This window comes from Globicephala melas, chromosome 2, assembly GCF_963455315.2.
Source record: "Globicephala melas chromosome 2, mGloMel1.2, whole genome shotgun sequence".
Taxonomy (NCBI): domain Eukaryota; kingdom Metazoa; phylum Chordata; class Mammalia; order Artiodactyla; family Delphinidae; genus Globicephala; species Globicephala melas.
In genome coordinates this window covers 124,786,684-124,810,045 of record NC_083315.2, presented here as the reverse complement: position 1 = coordinate 124,810,045, position 23,362 = coordinate 124,786,684, and the positions used below count along the sequence as shown (strand labels likewise).

At 34.2% G+C, this 23,362-nt stretch overlaps 1 protein-coding gene across 2 annotated transcripts in view; it reads left to right on the top strand.

The window, feature by feature from the left end:
* MDGA2 (MAM domain containing glycosylphosphatidylinositol anchor 2) overlaps window positions 1-23,362 on the top strand; it is an 826,249-nt gene that overhangs the window by 526,287 nt on the left and 276,600 nt on the right. For both annotated transcript variants that reach the window (XM_030854879.2, XM_060294784.1), the window contains one exon: window positions 2,775-2,907. In XM_030854879.2, the coding sequence (XP_030710739.1) occupies window positions 2,775-2,907 (133 nt within the window). The remainder of the gene's footprint in view (window positions 1-2,774; window positions 2,908-23,362) is intronic.

Here is a 23,362-nt window from a genome sequence, read left to right as displayed (position 1 = left end):
TACCTTGTTTGATTTACTTGACAGCATTTAATACTTGTAAAAATCATTCTCCGTCTTTGTTTAGATATTTATTGTTTCAAATATGTAAAGTTCAATGTAATTTTCACTGTGTTCCTAGCATTTGGGAAGTACTTAGAGTAAGGCTATAGTTAATTTTGTCTAAACATTTTTTCATTCACATACATAGAAAAGTACCTGAAACATAAGTGTATAGCATGATGCGTTTTTTCACAGAGATCAGATTTCGCTTCGTAGCATGAAGATCAAGAAACAGAACTTTCGAGCACCTCCTCTATGGTTGTAGTTAATTTAAGTCAAGAAACCGACTATCTCGTAAAATTTGATAGACAGGAAGTGTGGCATAACATTTGAAAGAATTTGAAAGGATTGACTTTCTGTGATACAATTTTTATTTTTTTACAAAGAATAGGGAGAAGCAAGAGAGTTGACGGTGTATTCTAGTAGTACAAGTAAAAATATTTAATTGTAGAAAAATTACAGAGAAAGCATCAGTTTCCAATTGATTATTAATGTGGCAAGTACTATAGAAAGGGCAGAGAAATTACAAAGTAATAAAAATGATACAAGAAATATAGCATCATACACAAAGGACAGAATGCATAGTGGGAAAAATGAAGTCTAATTTTTATAGATTTTATATTTTTGTACCTTTTATTTTTAAAAGTCATTATGATTATATATTATAACTACATTACTTCTTATAGAATATTATGGGTGGGAAGACCAATTTTAAGTATATCCTGTCAACCAACAAATATTCCTGTTACTAAAGAAGAAAGCATAGATTTAGAGGAATAGACTTGAAGTCCATTTTTGCATATGTTGAGTTTTAGGTACCTATGAGACATCAGAATGGACATATTGAGGTAAAAAATTGGCATATACATCTAAAACTTGAGGGAGAATTTTGGAATAGGGATAAAGTCTTGAGGGGGGCCAGAAATAAATTCATCAGGCTTGTAGTATAAATTCATCAGCAAGGATAAAATCATTTAAGGGAATTTTATAAAGTGTGATTAACTGTAGAACAAATAGAATTCCAGAGAATACCAACAGTTAATTAAGTGTTGAGAGGAGAAAGAAAAGTGAAGAAATCTAAGCAACAACAGTCACAGAGGTAGGAGGAGTCACAGAGGTAGGAGGAGTAAGATGTATTATCTCATTCAAAAAATTATCTGAGTCAACAGGTTCTAGTATAACATTCTTTCAACTATGCTTTGTAACTAAGCACACTTTTATATGCATTGTATATAGTTAATATAAATGAGAACTCTGTAATACTTGGAGAGCATGTTTTAAAATTTGGGGTTGGCCAAAAAGTTCATTCAGATTTTTCCATAAGATGTTACGGAAAAACTCGAACGAACTTTTTGGCCAACCCAATATAAATTCTAGAACCATACACTCTGACTCTGTGTATATTCCTGTGCGGTGTATTTGCATCTGTTTATACATAAAAAAGGCAATGTCTTTCCTAAAGAAAAATTAAAAGAAGATTATTATTTATCCCACTGAGGAAAATGCTAAAGGTGTGACTGTTTTAAGACTGAATTTTGACAATGAATGAAAGGAATTATGGCCAAATACCCATACACACTGAAGGAGAGACTCATTTGACATTTGGAAAACTCTGTGTGCCTGCATATGTGTGGCAAGCTTTTTTTTCTGCAACTGAACAGACAATGTCTTTATGTATTAAATCACTAAATATTCTGATTCTTCTGAATAGCGTATCAAAGTATTGCAATTTTTAGGACTTGAATGATGTTACTTAAGTAAAATAAAAGAAACACATGGTTCTGTACAGATGTTATCTGGAAAAAATTAACATTTTAAAAATGGCTCTACCAAATATGATGTCAGTGGGAGACTTTTTACCATCTCCATAATTAAGTTACTTGTGAAAGGAACTATTTTGAGAGGTGCATTAACAACTTTAGATGGTAAAGAAATCCCAGGAGACCTTATTTGAATTGGGCAGGTTTTTTCCTCTTCTTATTGTTGTTGTTTGTTCTTTTTATCTTTTGAACAATTGCAGTGTTTTTGCATGGTCTTTTTTGGCTCATCAAGAGTGTGTAAGACATTTTTGACCACTTGCCTGATTTGAGTCTATCTTCAATTTTGCAGATTTACCCAGGAGACTTAAACCTTGAATTCCTGAACATAAAGTAACACGAATAATAATAATATAGAAACACTCATGAATACTTTTTAAATGCAGTTTAAGATTTATCATGTCATTGCTCCATATACACAAAATATTTATGTATATACATTTAATTATCTATCATTAGATTGACCTCATTAGCTTTGTTTTACCAACAGTGTTTCATTTATTGACTCTTCAGAATCCTTTTTTTCCATAACATTTCATGTTGAAGTCTGCATAGGTTACAGTGTTTGTTGAATAAACTCCATTATTAAGTACACTGTTCTGATCTTTGCATAATAATTTGCATAACTACCACCAGAAATAGATTTCCCCCCTTAGGAAGTTAGTTTGCAAAAAAAAAAAAAAAACTATGAATTTTCATTGTAGTCAGTTAGTTTTTATCTCCAAGCACATTACAGTTTGATTTTTAAATGCAATAGTTTTTTTTGGTCGTTTTTTGTTTTAATTTAGGGCATTTTCCTTAAAAAATGACAATCTGCCATATTTTGATAATATAATTTTAAATACAATGCCATGATTCATCCATTTATTAATTTTGGTTACCATTGACTTTTTCTAATGACTTTTTCTACATTTTCAGGGTGAAACAAAGATATTAAAACTAAAGAATCTTCGACCTCAGGACTATGCTAATTATAGCTGCATTGCTTCAGTGAGGAATGTATGTAATATTCCTGATAAGATGGTGTCATTTAGACTTTCCAATAAAACAGGTACGTAACTACCTCTGAATGTTTTATGTCTGTTATCCACAACAAATGTTTAAAAAGTCTCTTTAACTTTTTTATACACCAAATGATTTCTATAATATATGTAAGGAACAAGGCATGTTTTCTTTCCAGAAAATTCTGTAGTATCTAAAAAACTTTTAAGTGGACAGTGTAAAATTTAATTGCAATATGCTCCCATGTAATATGTTTGTTTATACAGCAAGCAAAATTATAGTTCCTTAAATAATGTATTCATAAATGTCACAAGCCAGCCTATATTCTGTTCAAAGAAATTGCTGAGAAGTATTAGATTTTTCATACGAAAATTTGTGCTCTAAATTGCTAAAAGTGTTTTGTGATTCCAAAACTGAGTAAAAGAACCTTTTTTTTTAAACTCTGTTTCATGTCAAGAAAGCTAATTGGTAATTTCAGGTAGGTGCTTTTCTACAAAGTATTTTTGTAGAAAATGTCAAAACATTAGCAAGACTGCAACTTATGTTAGCCTGTGTTTAGTAATATAGACCTCAGATAAATTGCAAACATATTAAGAAGAAATGTCTAAATGAAAGAGCAAAGAGAGCATGTGAATGAACTATCTTTTGTAAGGTTGTATATAAAGAAACAATTAAAACTTAGAATTTGAACAGGTTTTGAGAAATTTTCATTGGCAATTAATATGAATTTTTACTCTTAAATCATTATATTAAAATATAGAGTTTTAAAGGTATTTTTCCCATTAACAAAAACCTTGAAAAGTGTGGGCTTTGGTGTTCCTTGGCTTGGGTCCCAGTTCTGTCACTTATTAGCTCTTGGATCTTGTTGAGCAAGTCACTTCACTCTTCTTTGCCTCAGTTTCCTTATAAACTCATAAACTTATAGGAAGGAATTAATGAGTTGATGTATAATTACATGATTAATAAGCATGTAGAACATACTTTATTCATTCTTCTGATAATGAGCTAGTAGTTAGCAACCCCATCCAGCTCATTTGGTGGAAAGATTAAACCTAGGACTTTCTGCAAAGATGAAAACTTGTGTGCTCATACGTTGATTCATCAACATGTGTTCCACTGAGTTGTTCAAATTTTGAAAGGTCATTCTTTTATTTATTCATTCATTTATTCATGCATTTATTCATCAGAAACTCATTGTGTTCCTATTATGGGTCAGCAATGATAGGCATAGGGCTATTGGCTAAGATGTAAATTGCCTTAAACTAGAGAAATCCTCTATTAAGCACTGGATAAAAGTCATTAGAGGAAATTAAAAGAAGAATGTGGCAGACAAAAAGAAACTTTATCAAGAAAGATGAGAAGGACTTGATGAAAACTGTGTTGCAGGAAAAAACAGAATTATAAAATCTTGTTGGCCCTAAGACTTATAAAAGTTAATAATTTCATTTCACTTAAAAGAACAAATAGGATATTGAGAAACAAAAATCAGATATTAATATAAGAACTTGGTGTGATTACATTATTCTTCTTGGCATGAACTATTTTGTGAATTATTATAACTGATTTTGTTTTTCTTAGTTTCTTTAATGTATTTTTAGAATACACATGATTCAGAGAGAAAAATTAAAAATTAAATGGAAGTAGGTCCTATGGGATGGGTAAAGGCATTGCAGTGTGTCAGTGGAGATAATCCATAAACAATCTATAATAGGACTATAAAAGAGTTTTATTTGAACCAAAATGTGGACTATAGCCCGGGAGACACAGATTCAGGAAGCACCTGAATTGTGTTCCACCAGGCTGCAAAATGGGGGATGCTTATAAAGGCAAAATTACGTAAGTTGTTTGTCAAGAATTAGAATTGGAGCAGGCAAGAAGTAAGGGTGCTTGTTAAGCAAGTATTGGCTGGGGTCTGAAATGGTTGCACAGTTATAAGGGAAGACCTTGAGACCATAAGGTTGCAGCTGGCTGCATGCCTGAACCACAGTTACTCCATTTTGATTTTTTAATTCATTCTTTTCTTTAGTGGTTAAAGCAGACATACAATGCATGTTTAAACAAATGTAAATAATTGCTTTGGAAAACAAATGTCTTTGTTATCAATCATGTTTTCCATGACCCCATTATATTTTGTGAATAGGAATTTTTGTTAATAAAAATCAATTTCCTAGAACTGCTTAAAAAAACAATGTCTAGGTGTCATTTTAAAAGTTAGTGTCATCTATAGATTTACCAATAATATGTTTTCTTAACTTTCTTACTCTTAATTGACATTATAGTAGAGCTTATAACTGTATATCTGTCATGGAGTGTCCAATCATTTGTTGGCCCCTGTTGATTACTTGCCATGCTATGAAAAATCTTCTGTTACATAAATGTCATTATTTATCATACTAATCTAATGATCTTAGACCTTATCAAGAACAATTCACAGAATTTTATAAAACATAAAATATTATTTTTATTTATTGTCATGCACACCCCCTGACCAATTGGCATAATTTTGTAGCAGGGTCTAAAAGTTGTTTTGATTGTTTTTCTACTCCCATTTGGAAGAAAATGAATAATTGCTCTTAATTGGTAAATTCTTAATATAGTTGTATTTTTCATAGATTATTAAAATAAACCTATTAAAATTAGTAAATTTAGAAAATTTAAAAATAAAGGTATATTTTAAATTATAATTATGGTAACTGTAAACTATTTGAAATTTCTCAGATTATGTGTATTTCTAACATGAGGGTACCTACAAATTATGATTTAAAAAATTAATTTATTTTAATATATTTCAAGCAGTTATATGTTGATGACTCATGATTTCAAAGGCAAATAAGAATTAAGTATGTTATTTACATTAGGATGAAATACAAACTTTGTACCTGCTTGAGAGGTTATGATGAATTCGATAAAGAAATAGGGCAGGTGGGGCTAATTTTATTTAATTATATAGGTCCTTTGATTCAGTCTGCTGAAATTTAGCATTTATAAAATTATCCAGTTAGGATGCTTTCCATAAATGTGCATTACATCTAGGAACCAAGTCATTGAAAAGTATTACTGGCTATAGAAATACGAAAACCTACACTTCTTTTCCTCCTGCTCTTCCATATTTTGATACTTTGATACTTGATACTCTCTTCCTTCTTCTTCTCCTCCTGCTCTCCTTTCTTTCTTTCTTTCTCTCTTTTTTCCCCTCCAATCTGTCTCAATAAATTTTACCGCGGAAAAAGATAGAGGTTAGGAAACATCTCTGTTCCCTTTGTTAGACAACTATTATCTGTTCTTATTATTTTATATAACCTATAGGGAAGTTGTTAATGTAAATGTTCAGCAATTGCTGTGAGACTCAATATAAAACTTTTTGTATGCTGTGATCTATTCATGGTAGTTCTCTTCTATGTTTAGAGGTATTTAAATTATATGTGTTATGAAAAATAAAATAATGTTTCAGTTATAGGAATTTCATAGAAATAATTGTCTGTAATAAGAATAGTATGGACATAAACACCTCCTCTTGTAAAATAGTATGTCCATTGTCATAGATAGCCAATTTAAGGGCAAATGGAAACAGCGGTAGAAACTTTGCTGTCATTATACCTGAGTACTAACTTCACACATCTTTCTTAGCCATGTGGATATTTGAACTTCTTTCCTTTAGGCAAGCTCCACAGCATCTAGACAAACAGTAGCACCATTTATTAGACTCTAGGTGTAATTTTTTCACCAACAATCATAGCTTTAACGAAAGACTATGTTTGTGAGAGATACTTAGTGTAAATACAATGACTTCCTGTATTAGTCTGCTTGGCTGCCATAACAATACCACAGACTGAGTGGCTTAAACAACAGAAATGTATTTTCTCACAGTCTGGAAGGTAGAAGTTCATGATTAAGGTGCAGTCAGGGTTGATTTTTGATGAGGCCTCCCTTTCCTGGCCTGTAGCTGTCACCTTCTGATTGTGGCCTTTCCTCTGTGGTTCTTGGACAGAGAGAGTAATGAGCTCTGATGTTTCTTCTGACTCTAACAAGGACACCAGCCCTAGCAGATTAAAGTTCCACCCTTATCACCTCACTCAAATTTACTTAACCACCCTAAAGGCCCTGTCTTCAAATACAGTCACATTGAAGGTTAGGGCTTCAACATACAAATTTGAGGGTTCATAGCACTTTAAAATGACTAAAAATGGCCTCTGCATTTAGGATTCCTTTTCTTTTAAAATTTCAGATATAAGTTCATAATATATGTTACATCAAAGGAAGAAAATGAATCAGCCATTTAAAGAGAAGAGTCTACTCTTCAGTAGAATCTCAACCTAAAGAGGGAACTCTACTGAGAGTATGTGTGGTCCTGTATTCTTAGCTTTGGGGAAATAGGAAGGAATAAATTGTAAAGGAAGAAGGTAAAATGAAACTTTAGTGAGGGACAAAGATCACTTTTGTAATAGTATAATAAAATTTTGAAAGACTGGACAAAGTATCAAAATATGGATACAAATGATGTGTCAGTGAGTCTGCACATTTTTTTTTCTGATTTTCCTTTTTATGATGGAGAAGTTAGTATGTGAAACAGAAGAAACAGGAGGAAGAAAAGGGAAAAGAAGCAGAAAAAATGTTTTATCTTTTCATGTACTAAAATATTGGGAATATGAATGCCTTAGTAGATTTTTTTTTATCGTAGGTAATGCAGATTTTCTAAACAATAGTATTTATAACTACAGATACCAACAGAATACAAAAAATAGTATTAGAATATTGTTGATAGGCCATATCATTAGAGAATGAGATGTTTCCTATAACTCTCTTGCAAGAATTTTGACATTCAAAAACCTAAGGTTCAAATTTTGTTTTTCTCAAATTGGAGATGTAATTTAGCTTCTCTAAACTTACTTTTCCCCTCCCCAAAATAGGCTTAGCACAGAGATCCATATTATTTGGTTTTATAGGCTGTAAATGCTATTAAATGGAAAACTTTTAAAAGAGATTCCAACACATAACAAATACAATAAATAGTAGTCATCACTGGGTTGTTAACCTTGATAATGGAAAGAAAGAATAAAATTGGTATCATCAGTAATCATGGAGAAATGATGACAAGAACCTTAGACTTTTGCTAGGATATGGTGTATAGCTTCAACCATTGATGACTAATCTTAAAATGAGTTCTCCATCATTTTTTAATTATTTTCATCAGTGGGTAAATTAAATATTAATATTTTCCAGCAAAATATATAGAAATGAATACATATTCTGGCATATGTCTGTTTAAACTATGATTGGCAGAAATGTTTACATAAATATAAAATATTATTCTGTGAAATTAATAAGGGTACATAAGGAAAATTAAAGAAATTTGCAATTTTGTTGATATGTAATAGATTCTTCATCTGAGTGGTCTGTCATTTCCTACAGTAATTGAACGTATATATGCTCTATCCTCACTAAGGTAGTTTCATAAATGTGAAAATATAGGTGATGAATACACAGTGAATCTGGTGACAGAAGCAATGGTTATTATGGGGCTTCAGCTTTGGTCTTCCTGATACTATTTTCAGAGAAACAAGTTAGCCCAGATTTTTCAAAATTCTATTACCATAGTAACAGGAAGTATGCATGTTTCTGGGATCTCTCTAGGCCTGTGCATTTCATTGTCCTAGCAATGAATTTTTCAGGTTCACTATATCCAAGTTTATTCTTAGGCTATGAGCTCTTATATAAAATATCCCTCATAAACTATTAACTTGCCCAGAAGACATCATAACCCAGATACAGCAGATAGCTAAGCAAAGAAGATTAAAAAATCTGTTAAACAAATGAAAGGCAATGCTATCATATTTATTAAAAAGGGTGTAAATTATTGAAATGCTGTCTCACAACTTAACCAAATACTTTGGAGCATGTCAAATAGTCGGTGTTTTAGCAAACATCTAGAATAATTTATTGATCAGATTTTCCCAGCTTTACGTAGTTATTCTTCAAACACTATTAGGCTATAATTATAATTAGACAATTTAAAAGTTATTCGTAAGAATAAAGAAGTTCAAATCATGTGATATTCCTTTCAGTGAGTTGAGTGAGAATATGTTAAAATAAAGCAATAGAATTTTTATACACCTTAGAACACTTAAGTTTTAATTTTAAACTGCTTCTGATCGCAGATTTGTAGACCTTGGCTTAGTACTTGATAAGGTTCTATTGTTCTAGTGAAGCTGCTGAGAATTCTGTTATTATAGACAATTCAGTTACTAGAAATGCATTTTAGACTTCTTGTATGCTTTTTGAGCTTGCACTTAGAACTTGTAGTTTAGAATATCTTTATGATCATTCACTGACAAATTTGATTTTATACATTACTGGGTCTCATGATGAAGATACAATAACATCCATAAGTGCATGTAGCTAATCCCATAATTTACTTACCCAAACTCCTAGAATAGATTATATCAAGGGATGGTCTTTAGGGTTCCCAACCATCCCAGTGTGTCCTGGACTCAGTGAAAGTCTCACATCCTGTAATCTCAGGCAATCCAGTATAATTGATCACTTAATGATCTAATCCACCATGCAGCCTACCCTCATATAGAATAGTCTTAATGTCAGTTGTTAATGCTGGTACATGCGCAGGCTTAAGCAGCTCTACATAAAGAAGCATTTGTAAGAAAAACCAGGGTGTAGATCCTGACTCTCCCCAGTGGTGTGACCAAGTCTTTCAACTCTTTGAACCTGCTTTTTTTGCTAATTCATGTTGATGATGGGCTCTAGGTGGGCCACCGATTGATAGAAAGAGAATATTTACTCTCAGATTTCATTTTTATTTACCAAGTTAACATTAACAACAACAAAAACTTAGATTAAATGAGATGGCTGCAAAGAAGTAGATGCAGCCTCTATGTACACAACTACTCTTGAGCCCCAGGATTCATGCAAGCAAGTTTCAGGCTTGCAGAATTTGACAAGATTAATACCTCATTGTGCTGTTGTCCTTTTATACGTAAGCCTTACATTACTATCTATTCAAGAAAAAGATTTAGCAAACAAAAACCTCTGGACCTGATGTACCCATTTGAAGAAATCTTTGCACATCTTGGGCTCTCAATATTTCTTTTACAAAAAGTCACTGTCAGGGAGGCTTTCATCTCTTTCAAGAGAAGATTCATCACTGGCCACTGTACTGCCTCCAGCTGTAAGACATTTAAGAGTACAAATTTCCCCACAGAACCTTACCTCATTACACATACTGTGAAGATTAAATGAGATTGTATTTAAATTGCTTGGCAAATGTTGGGCTCTTAGTTTTATGGTACTGTGATTGTTAGATTAAAAAAAAATTACCTTTGTGAAGAAACTAATGAGGATTTTCAAAATCCCATTTAACCCTTTGATTGTCCTTTTTTATTTATTGAAAGTATCAGTGATACAATATACTACTCTGTACTTTTCAGCAGAAATATTAAATCACAGTTAAATTCCAATTTGTTTCAATGGTTACAGAAATAAGTGAATATCAAATATTGTGTCATTAAATGTAAATGATCATATTACTAGTATGTACATTAGTAATGAGTAGATGTTTACATTAGGTCTGCAAGATTTTTATAAAGCCTTTTTGTAATATACTTACTTCCATAATGAAGAAATAGATACAATTTATGTTCTTACCCTTTCTTTAAATCAAGTATACTAAACAGTACCAGGTAAATGTACATTTAAAATAATTTTTAGGAAAATAGGAATTGATTATTATCTCATCAGAGAACACTTATAGAATACATTTTCTAGTTTAAAGAACAGGAAAAATGCAGACAGTTTTTTTGGGGGGAGGGGTGAGCCATAAATATCTGCTTTTATCTCTGACATTCTAATATGATGAAATGCACGTATTATTGTTAAAACTTCATGCTAAAATATTTGTGCTTTCAGGGAGTCCTCTGACCTTAGCCACACTACTCATAGGATTTAACATCCTGTGTTGTGGCTAAGATTAGCCCTGTGGTCACTGTTAATATAGATTCATAGAGTTATTTGAGTCACAACTAGACATAATTTAAAAGATCCACATTGGTTCATGATGGCTTCGAATTAAATTTAAAAATTAAGAAAGTCCATGGGCTTCCCTAGTGGCGCAGTGGTTGAGAGTCCGCCTGCCGATGCAGAGGACACGAGTTCATGCCCCGGTCCGGGAAGATCCCACATGCCACAGAGCGGCTGGGCCCGTGAGCCATGGCCGCTGAGCCTGCGCGTCCGGAGCCTGTGCTCCGCAATGGGAGAGGCCGCAACAGTGAGAGGCCCGCGTACCGGAAAAAAATATATATATATATATATATTAAGAAAGTCCTTGTAGTAGTCCATATAGTGGGAGTAGAGTATCTCATGTATTATTACAGGGACTAAAAGGAGAGCGGTGAGAGGTAGACTGGATCATAATGGACAGGCAGAGTATCAGAAATGCATTAACATCAACCTTTTGACTATAAGTCCAGATGCAGCATGTACTTTTGGTTTGCTGTTGTGGCAGTTATTTCCAAAGCATCACAAAGATTTTGGCTTTTCCCTCAATTTTCATTTTCTGCAACATCTGTTCTGAGACATTTTTTTTCTGATAACAGCATATTCTTCTTGAATTACTTGCTACTGTTCTGTTGCTATAGAAAATAGATTTGCCCAATTGTTTAGTAATACGTTTTAGTTTTTTTTTTTTTTTTAGTTTATGTTTTGAACAGCATTTCTTTCTGTCAGCTCCTTTTAGTCACTCTGCTTTAGTTGCTATATTGTACTACTTGAGCATTTTATTGACTACATCCTTCAATCACATACCATCCAGTGAATGTGCTGTAAAGTCAACAGTATTGATTTCTGATAGACATACTGTGTAATAGAAATTTATTGATGGCAACCTTGTCCTTTTGTTCTATTAATGGTACCTATTTCCCTGCTTTGACAAAAATGGAAATTATCAAGAAACCAGGTATAAAATTTTTGGCATAAATAGATGTGACAGTTGTACGAAGCTGCTCTTTAAGTTTCACTTGGATTTGGCACTGCAACCCTGTGCACAGCCAAGCAAGAGGCAGAATTTTTAGTCAGTCAAGTATAAAACATTACCACGTGGTGTTCTGCCTCTAGCAGCATCTGGCAACGCCAGTTTGCTTTGTTTTACTGAAAAGAGTTTATAGTTCTAAAATGGTAAAATATTGGCAATTTCATATAGTTTGACTTAACAGATAACAGTAGATAAGAAATTTCTTCAAAATGATTATTATGTATTGAGTGCAAATTAAAATATATATTTTCAAAGTGAAGAGAGAAAAAGACACAACAGGAAATAAATGAACAAAGCTATTGGAAAAACAAGCCGTATAATATGGGTTCTTATAAATTTCCTGGGATTGAATCCACTAAGACAATTGCCTGGGAGGAACAAAATAGGGGAAAAGAAACAAAACTCCTTCTATTCTTACCATATCTTTCTAATTCTCTTGGTTTTGATCATGAATACTTAATAACTAAAGTCCTGCCTCATTACATTTTGTCTTTCAGCTTTAAAATTAGCTCAATCTGAAAAAATTGTAATGTTTATGTCTTTCTCATTTTGGAGCCATAAGCAAAAATCAATCAGATGTGATGTCCATATAGACTTAGGACACGATGGACTATACAAAAATATGATACTACATTTCAAAGACCCTGAAAATTCAGTGAATATGCAATGGTTTGCATACTAAACATTGTTTTGTGTGTTTAAGTAAAATGTTAAATATGAATACAGGTTTAGAAAAGCATTACTATATGTATACAGATCTACAGTCAAAGAATATATAATATGGATTTAACTCTTAAGTCACCGGAGAGTTAAATAGGCAATTCAATACATACCAATATTAAAAACTTGAAGAAAAACAAAAAATAATTTGACATTTCAAACAAATGGTATTTGTTTCCTCTGTAAAGATGTTTCATCAGTTCATATTAATCATGTAGAATGGGAAATGTGGATTTAACAAAATCTATATGGAAAACATCAGAACTAGAGTAGGAAAGTTATATTTTCAGTAGCTTTGTGAAATAAAATATTGGCAGGACATTTTTTGTGCCTGCAGTTTCTCATGTGTAGAGAGGAATTGAATTTGGAGGTGATTCAGTCAGGGTTTTATCTTTCATATTAAAATAGTATTAAAAAGGTTTTATTGACTTTTAATCTTTCCTTAAGCAACATTCCATTTTGTGCAGCTTTTTAGTTCCTTCACATATGTTACACTACAGTATTATCTTACTCAAAAAAGAAACACCTCCCTTATCATATAGCAGCATTGTCCTAGAATATGGCAACAGTACATTTAAATGTACTCTGAATGTCTGAAATCCCAAGATAAGAAATGTAGCTAGTTTAATAGTTAGGCTTGAATTGACTTGTGTTAGAATTAGATCTGTAATAACATTCTTAAACAGCAGTTAGTATTTACAGTATGTCAACCTGATACTGTATTGAAACCTACTACAAGGTCTATAGTTTAAAACTGTCATTTTCTCCGGTGCAAACCACAATTTTATTGTTTTGTAATTTAGTCCCAATATATTGACTCCTAACCACACACAAAACTTGGAATCAAATCCCTCTGCTTTGGCATATTTATTTTTCACAAATTATGCTCTGATTCTGCCTCTCTTGTTCTTTCTTTTTCATTTCATTAGCCATGGGGAAGGAATATCGATGTAAGCCTAAAAGTAAATAATAGTTAATATATCTGTACTTGAAAGGAGAACACCTCCTGGAAACATATTTAGCCCTTTATAAAACAAAGTCTACACATTTCTCGGATTTCCCAGGGCAGGCCTTAATTTGTTGAGGCACCCCTCAACTCCTAGAATTAGACTCCCCATTCCAGTGTTTTCAGATGCACATGTCAGTTGGAGGCTAGTGCAGAAATCCCAGTTAGGAGGTTGGTAACAGATACTTGACAAGGGCTGAGGTACTCATGACACCGCACTTGTCTGGGTTGTGACCCAGTTCAGCAATCAAGGTATGATATTCTTAATTTTATGAAACTACTTGTAGAGTCCAATGTAAATAACCATTATAATGCTTAAATGTGTTAAGTATGAATGTATGTATGATTTGTATGCTTTGATTTCTTTAATTTGACCTTTGGTCCAGTATTGTATTTAGCAAAATATGACTACTTTTGTCCTTTGCAAAGTAGTATTTTATAGCAAACTTTAGAAGCACCAGCAAAAGTCTCTCTCTCTTTTCCCCCCATCCCATGATAAATACCTAAATATATGGATATATTACTTCTTTTCTTGCTTTTTAAAATTGTATCTGCCTAATCTGATATTTTGGGGTTGGCAGTTGAAATGTCAATAAATGAAGACTTGGTTAATAGTTTATGACCATGCTTACTGTTCCATGTAATAATACACTTGTTTTTCTTACTCTTTTCTTAGTGGCATATTGTCAGCTGCCACTGTTGTTCTCCATTGTTCTGTCTCAGGAAGTCTTTCCTTGTTTAAATTTTTCCTCCTTACCTTGTAAAGTCTGAGAACTTAAATAACTGAGCCCATTATAGTTTTGTATGAGTTAGGAGTGAAAACACTGTGAGCAATAGCCTGAGAGCCTTTTCCACAGTCACTTCAGAATTTAGGCTTTTAAATTATGCCTTAGGGGGTTCACAAGTCCTTTTTGCCTTCTATTCTAAGTGGTAGAGATTTCTCGAAGCCTGACTAGCAAATCATGTTTATTTTTGCCTTCCCTAGGCTTTTATTATAATAGATGATATTAATGTTATCCCTTTTTTCTATTAGAGCAGCAGCATTAATTCTTTCTCTGACATAAATATCATCAAGAATTTAATTAGAGCTTGAAAATTATCAACTTTATTTCACTCTGGAGTTTATCTACAATGTTTTAAATCCATCTCAAGTCAGACTGCCTAGATTAGAATCTCAGCTCCACCATTCACTATGTACGTGACCTTGGGAAAGTTATCTAAAGTCTGTCAGATTGGTAATAAGTAAAAGTTATCTAAACTGTTTCTCAGATTGGTAATAATAGTAGCTATCTCATAAAATTACATGAGAAATATATGAAAAGCTTTCTGAAGTGTGCCTGGAACATATTAAGGGCTATAGTTGTCTCTATCTAATTACAAACACCTCGAGGGCAGGATTTTTGTCTGTTTTGTTCTATTGTCTCCAATGCCTAGAACAGAGTCTGACACACAGTTGGCACTTAATAAATATATGTTGAATTAACAGTTTTCCTTTAAATAAAACATAGGTTATTCCTTTGTTTGCTGTCAGTTTATTTTGTTGCTATCAATGACCTGGCTAATTAAGCTCCTGATCTGATTTCTAATCTTTGCTGTATCTTGGAACCAATTTAGATATTTGAGTAACCTGAGTATAGATACGTGACAAGATTAGGAGACTATATGCCAAGGTGTTTTCCTAATCAAGGTAGACATTTGGCCTGAGCAGTCCTTTGGAAACTAATGGAATTCCCTTGGAGAGGCAAACAGAGGCCCAGCAGAGTTAAATCTGTTCAACATTACTCTTTAAGATTAGCTATGAACCACCTTAGCAATATTACTATAAAATGAAATTGTAGAATCATAAAAAGTTTCAAAATATAACATTATAATACAGTGTCACCAGGATGGGTAATAAAAAGAAAAAAAGAAAAACACCTAGTTTTTATCAGACCAATAAGACAAGAGTAAGAGAGTAACTAATAAGAGAGTACCTTTTTGCACCATCCCTCTATGTTACAAATACTGGTTTTAGAAATACCAGCTGCCTCCATTTCAGCAGCTCTGATGGCCAGAGCAGAATTATTGTTTTGTTTTCTTTGCTACTCTAGTGAGGCCTCAAGAAGTATAGCTGGGAGATCAACACCAGATGGTCTTGGAGGTGATGTCTTTATCTGTTCTCCTACTGCTGTGTCACTCTTACAGAAGAGCCTTAAATCTTAACTGATCTTTTTAATTCTATATTGAATTACCCACATACTGGTCCTCTTATGACAAAGGCCATATGCCTTTAGTTTTGGTTTCGGGGACATAATTTGGTTTAATCAAATGGTTTACTGATAGTAATGTATGTGCTATAACTGAGCAAAGAATTAAGTACAAAGAAGTGTAAATAATATGCTGTAATTATTTTATGTGAGTGGTGCACTAAATTTTGAAAGAGAAATTCTTTGCTATCACCTTGTTAGTGATATAAAGCATGATTAAGTTTAGATGGGTTGAACAGTGAGAGAACAGAAAGGTCTTCATAGCTAGTATTTTTCAATGAATGGTTCATGAAATCCTGAGTTTTTATGTTTTTTTTTTTTTTTGGTTAAGTTTATGACAAATAGGTCTTATGTGGAGTTTCTGTTCTCTAGTCTTTAAATTCAACATTCTTTTATTCAATAAGACTTTATTAAGCACATAATTCTTTGCCAAATCCTTTTATGCGTGCTGTTGGTACGAATATGAAAAACACCACCCTTTTCACAGATAATTCAATTCTTAAATATCGCACGGTGAAAGGCGAAGGTAAATGTTCTAATGGTGGCTAAGGTATGTGGGGAGGGGTGTGTGTGTGAAGCTATAATAAGCCACTATGCTTATACAAAAGAGGAAGGAATTCAATTGCCTTGTACAAAAACTAAGAATTTGGTAAAAAACTGATATTGACACTTGACCGTGGTAAAGTGGTTTACCAGGTAAATAAGCACTGGAAGAGAATCCCAGGCAGCAGGAATAGCAAGTTCATGCCTTGTTGATTTTGTGAGGAGGACATCTTTGCAAACTGGCACTATTCCTAAAAACCTGGTATCTTCCATGAAGAACAGGAAAATTCCACGGACAGCAAGTTTCTTGGTTGGAAGTACTTAGCTTGGATTTTCTCTCCATGAGTGATGACCCTCTGGTATTCTGCTGCAGCTGCAGATAATGCTCAGTTTCTGGTGAACTTGAATGAGACCTTGCTTTGCCATGATTTCACCTGTTGGAAGGAACATTAAGGGATTGTTGGCCAGGGGAGGGAGATGTAAGTGGTAATAAAGTTCTTCTTCATCATGTTTTAACAATATTTATGAAGAGTTTTTAGGCCATTAAGTACTAGTACCCCAACTATTGGCATAACTTATCGACTGAAATAAGCTTTTGACTTTATCTTTTGCTCACCTTGGAACACAAGTTACAGTTCTAGTTTTTCTGTTTATCTTGTTTAATGACTAGATTCAAATGTAAATAACACTAATTATAATTTGTAAATTCTGATTTCATTGAAGAATATCTTTTGGCAAATTTTTTTTTTAATATTTATTTATTTATTTGGCTGCACTGGGTGTGACCGGGGATCAAACCTGGGCCCCCTGCACTGGGAGCATGGAATCTTAGCTACTGGGCCACCAGGGAAGTCCCCAGATTTCTTTACTCATTATGCTGTGATGGCATAAATATTCTGGTCAGGGATCATAAATGCACATGACTTCAGAGACCAGGGAGGTGATGTAAATATGTGAAGTCACCCAAGACAATGGGAGTCATGGGGAGAAGGCTGGTTCTCATCCTATTAGGATGTAGGATTCTGAGTGCAGGAATTCTTGGGCTGTTTTGTTCACCATTATATCCCAAGTGCCTATCACAGGCCTTGATACATAGTAGGTGCTCAATATATACTTATTAAATGAATATGTTGAAATGTGTTATACTGGGGAGACCAAACAATACCTAAAGACATTTATTCCTAATAATGATAACAACAACAAACAATAAATAATATTGTGCCAATCAAACAAAACCCATCTAGGGAAGCCATTTTTGGAACTCATGGCATTAAGCAGTAGGTCTCTTCTAGAAAACTTTTATGTAATTTTCCATGAAGGAAAATATTTGCTCTGCCTCCTCAATCATTTGCAGAACTATCTGTCCTTTGAACATTAAAAAAATGAAAAATGCTTGTTAGCTTCAGTATCTATAGCAAAGGCTCTCTCTTGCATTAGAGACTATTTATGAATACTATTTCAAATATTGCCATATCCAGGAACATTGTTTTAAATAGAATTTCCTAATATTATATCATTCCTGGGCTTCATGAGAATCCATTTGTCAATAATGATAATATTTGAATAATAACTTCAACTATATGCGTGGATTATTTTGAATTTTCAAATCAACTTCTAATATATTCTCTCATTTTTATCATGTGAAATGTCCATTGCTACCTGTATTTCAATGAAACATCTGTTGAAAATGAATTCCAATGAAATGCATGAAAATACAGTGATTCTTATATCTTAGTGAAATGACTTCTTTTTGCAAGAGAAACTTTTTTCTATTCTTTGAATCTGTAAACATAGCATGTTGCTCCATATAGAAGCTGGACTTGGTTTGTCTATCGTGTATATTTTAGTTTAAAAGATGTATGGCCATGGAAAAGAAGCAGAAAGTTAATTGTATATATTTTTACTTCCTCTTCCTTTTATTCATGGTGTGCTCTTACTTATTTTATTTTGTGTTTATATCCTGATGGGTAAAGGTGCCCCTACTCACCACTGATTTCTTCCTTATTCTTTCTTTAGCCTTTTCACCTTATCTCCATGTGGCCAACTACTGATCATTGAATTTACATGGAAAGGGTGTCCTAGCAGACACTGTGAGTGCCCTGTTTTCTCCTCTTAGCCTGTTCTGGAGGTTATTGTAGTTTCTTTTGACAGATTCGATTCACTATCCTTCTGTTTGAAAACTTTCGCTGGACTCAACAATGTGTTCAGCCAATGCAGAAGGCTGGTAAGTTAAGACCCATAGAATGATCCTTAACTAATGAAGGACAGGAGTTGGTAGGTAAATACCCCAGCCAGCCTCCTCACTTTTCAGAGGGAGAGTCCTGAGATGTGTTCTATCTAGTTTTCCAAAGGGTCCCCAGCAGCAGGGAGTCAGGTTTCTCACAGTGACAACCGCTCCTTAGTGCTCCATTACTGGGTTTTCTCCCTTTCTTTGTCTCTTCCCTTCTCCTTCAGTATTCTTCCTGCGATCTCCACCCAAATGAACTATTTTCTTATATTAGGACCTGCTTTTGGGAGGATTCAGAATAAGACAAATACCATCCTAGCTGAGGATTTTTTATTGGAGTTCATTCTGGTGGGGTTTTTTTTATTGTTGCTTTTTTGGTTTGGGGCGGGGTTTTGTTTGTTTTTTCATGTTCTTTCTTCCTTGTGATTTTTCTCTGTGACTCAGTATTCAAGTTCCTTCCAATCAAATAATCATATGTCTCAGATTATCTCTAACTCAAGGCAACTGGCAGCTTTTACCATAGCTAACTATTTCATATCAATTTAATCGAAGGGTCAGGGGTGAAAAACTAAGTTCCTTTTTAAAAATTAAAAGGCCCAGATCCATGGAGAGCCAAATCTCTAAAAATATAAAGATGATTAGCACTACATTTTTTTCAATTTTTTTAAACCATATTTATCTTCAGCTAGCTGTTATGTTAGGTAGTAGCCAAAACAAACCCACCAATACAATAGTATTTTCTTCCTACAGAATGTATTCTTAATTAACCCCAAACTAAATCTTTGTATTACACACCCAGAAGACCTCACGAGGAACTGACTCTAAAATTAATGGTCATGAATCCCAGTCTACAAACTCAGGTTTGAAAGAAATATATCTTTATTATTCTATAATTCAACTTCATTTTTATTTCAACTACCTATTCTGCTATAATTTCAGAAATCGTATCTCAGTCAACGTGGAGTTCCCATTTCCACCAGATTTTATTTAAATTCTAGGGGGTGCTATATTATACCAAGGTGTGGGGCATGAGATCTGGATCTTCTGACAGGCACGTATCATCTAAGATCTCCCTCATTCGTATTGTCTTGCCACATTCAGTTCTGGCCCATCTCTCTGCTTCTTCCATTCCATTGTGTGGGGCTGGGGCTGTTCCCCTGAGGCATGGAGCCTTTCCCATGAGACTCACTATGGCCTGTCTGTGTAGCCAGTCATACTTAGTGACCTCAAAACGGAAAGGGACACACGCATCCCCTCTGCTCTTGAATATGCAGATGTTCAGGATTTGGTGTGGGAGTCAAGAAGCCAGTCCTCTCTGTCTCAGACCAACTGAAGTAACTGTTGCTTAGCCCAAGAAAACTTTCTTTTTGTTGGCCAGGAGGGGAGGAACTGAAGGGAACATGGGAAGAATTCTCTTCCTCAGAGATATTTCCTAAAATATACTTTCCGTGTTGTAGTTATTGAAGGTTTAGGATTTTGGAAAATAAAAACCACAGACTATTTCGTCTCTCCTCTCTTTCATTTCCCTTCCCTTCTTTTCCCTTTCTTTCTCTTTCTTTTTCTGTCATTCTACTTCATTACATCCCTCCCAGGACGAATAATTTATAGACCTATCTATCTATCTCTCGTATTTCCACCACAGAGAACATCAAGCATGCTAGAATGTTGACATACCGATCTTAAAGGAGCCAAGTCTCCAAGACAACCGCTGTGGTGACACATGCCTTCCATCATTGAGTGCTGGCAAGATTCTCATTCGGATAGTCTGATGGGCACTTTTTTTATGAGCACTGTATACACAGAGAATGTTTATAGCTGGTGGTGTATGTCTGTGCATGTGTCATATTAAAAGCAGACTTAGTTGGAATAATTTTTATGTAATTTGAGCCATGTTTTGGCAATAACTATAAAACATGTTTACAATAATCTATGATTTTTAAAATATACTGTAGGGCTTCCCTGGTGGCGCAGTGGTTGAGAGTCCGCCTGCCGATGCAGGGGACACGGATTCGTGCTCCAGTCTGGGAAGATCCCACATGCCGCGGAGTGGCTGGGCCCGTGAGCCATGGTCGCTGAGCCTGCACATCCGGAGCCTGTGCTCCCCAACGGGAGAGGCCACAACAGTGAGAGGCCCGCGTACCGCAAAAATAAATGAATAAATAAATAAAATATACTATAGATGCTTCACTTGATAGATTTACTTTTTTACTTTATGTATTTCACCTTTTTCTACTTTTTACTTTGGTTCGATGAACATCCCAAATAAAAATTAACATACTGTCCACTCAGTGTTTCTCTTGTCCCTTTTCAACTTCTCTGTTTTATTTCTTTATTACTTAAAATGAGCTTCAAATAGTAATCTGTCTCTGATGTGTTGCTGTGAAGAATGACTGGCTATCTAGATCCTGCAGTATGTTTTAGAACAATGCTCTTGTCTCATGGTTATAAGGAAGCTGATGATCCCGATGGCTTTACATGTTTATTCTTACGTAGTGATGGGATAATTGAACCAAAACATGCAATAGATATTTAATAAACACTCAACCACATACATGATTTACTGCAATGAGATTAATCTTTCTTAATTTCCTAATTACCTATATAAGTGCAGGAAAAGAAACATAATGCATGGACTCAGGGTGGTGTTGGAGAGTTTAAGAGCACTATAAAAAACTAGCATTCACTTGCACTTCACTTTTGCCTGTGAGCTTTTTTTTTTGTCTCTCTCTGATTTATCTATTTTTTTAACACCTTTATTTGAGTATAATTGCTTTACAATGATGTGTTAGTTTCTGCTTTATAACAAAGTGAGTCAGCTATACATATACATATATCCCCATATCTCTTCCCTCTTGCGTCTCCCTCCCTCCCATCCTCCCTATCCCACCCCTCTAGGTGGTCACAAAGCACCGAGCTGATCTCCCTGTGCTATGTGGCTGCTTTTCACTAGCTATCTGTTTTACATTTGGTAGTGTATAGATGTCCATGCCACTCTCTCGCTTTGTCCCAGCTTAAACTTCATCTTCCGTGTGTCCTCAAGTCCATTCTCTAGTAGGTTCTGTCCTGCCCCTAGGTTCCTCATGACCTTTTTTTTTTTTTTAAGATACCATATATATTTGTTAGCATACAGTTTTTGCTTTTCTCTTTCTGATTTACTTCACTCTCTATGACAAACTCTAGGTCCAACCACCTCACTACAAATAACTCCATTTCCTTTCTTTTTATGGCTGAGTAATATCCCATTGTATATATGTGCCACATCTTCTTTACCCATTCATCTACTGATGGCCACTTAGGTTGTTTCCATGTCCTGGCTATAATAAATAGAGCTGCAATGAACATTGTGGTACATGACTCTTTTTGAATTATGGTTTTCTCAGGGTATATGCCCAAGGGTGGGATTGCTGGGTCATATGGTAGTTCTACTTTTAGGTTTTTAATCAATTTACATTCCCACCAACAGTGCAAAAGGGTTCCCTTTTCCCACACCCTCTCCAGCATTTATTGTTTGGAGATTTTTTGATGATGGCCATTCTAACTGGTGTGAGGTGATACCTCATTGTAGTTTTGATTTGCATTTCTCTAATGATAAATGATGTTTAGCATTCCTTCATGTGTTTGTTGGCAATCTGTATATCTTCATTGGAGAAATGTTTATTTAGGTCTTCTGCCCATTTTTGGATTGGGTCGTTTGTTTTTTTGATACTGAGCTGCACTAGCTGCTTGTAAATTTTGGAGATTAATCCTTCGTCAGTTGCTTCATTTGCAAATATTTTCTCCCATTCTGAGGGTTGTCTTTTGGTTTTGTTTATGGTTTCCTTTGCTGTACAGAAGCTTTTGAGTTTAGTTGGGTCCCATTTGTTTATTTTTGTTTTTATTTCCATTTCTCTAGGAGGTGGGTCAAAAAGGATCTTGCTGTGATTTATGTCATAGAGTGTTCTGCTCATGTTTTCCTCTAAGAGTTTTAGAGTGTCTGGCATTACATTTAGGTCTTTAATCGATTTTGAGTTTATTTTTGTGTATAGAGTTCAGGAGTGTTCTAATTTCATTCTTTTACATTTAGCTGTGCAGTTTTCCCAGCACCACTTATTGAAGAGATTGTCTTTTCTCCATTGTTTATTCTTGCCTCCTTTATAAAAAATAAGGTGACGATATGTGCGTGGGTTTATCTCTAGGAATTCTATCCTGTTCCACTGATCTATATTTCTATTTTTGTGCCAGTACCATACTGTGTTAATTACTGTAGTTTTATAGTATAGTCTGAAGTCAGGGAGCCTGATTCCTCCAGCTCCGTGTTTCGTTCTCAAGATTGCTTTGCCTATTCGGGGTCTTTTGTGTTTCCATACAAATTGTGAAATTTTTTGTTCTAGTTCTGTGAAAAATGTCCGTGATACTTTGATAGGGATTACTTTGAATCTGTAGATTCCTATGAGTAGCATAGTCATTTTCACCATGTTGATTCTTCCAATCCAAGAACATGGTATATCTCTCCATCTATTTGTATCATCTTTAATTTCTTTCATCAGTGTCTTATAGTTTTCTGCATACAGCTCTTTTGTCTCCTTAGGTAGGTTTATTCCAAGGTATTTTATTCTTTTTGTTGTAATGGTAAATGGGAGTGTTTCCTTAATTTCTCTTTCAGATTTTTCATCTTTAGTGTATAGGAATGCAAGAGATTTCTGCGCATTAATTTTGTATGCTGCCACTTTATGAAATTCACTGATT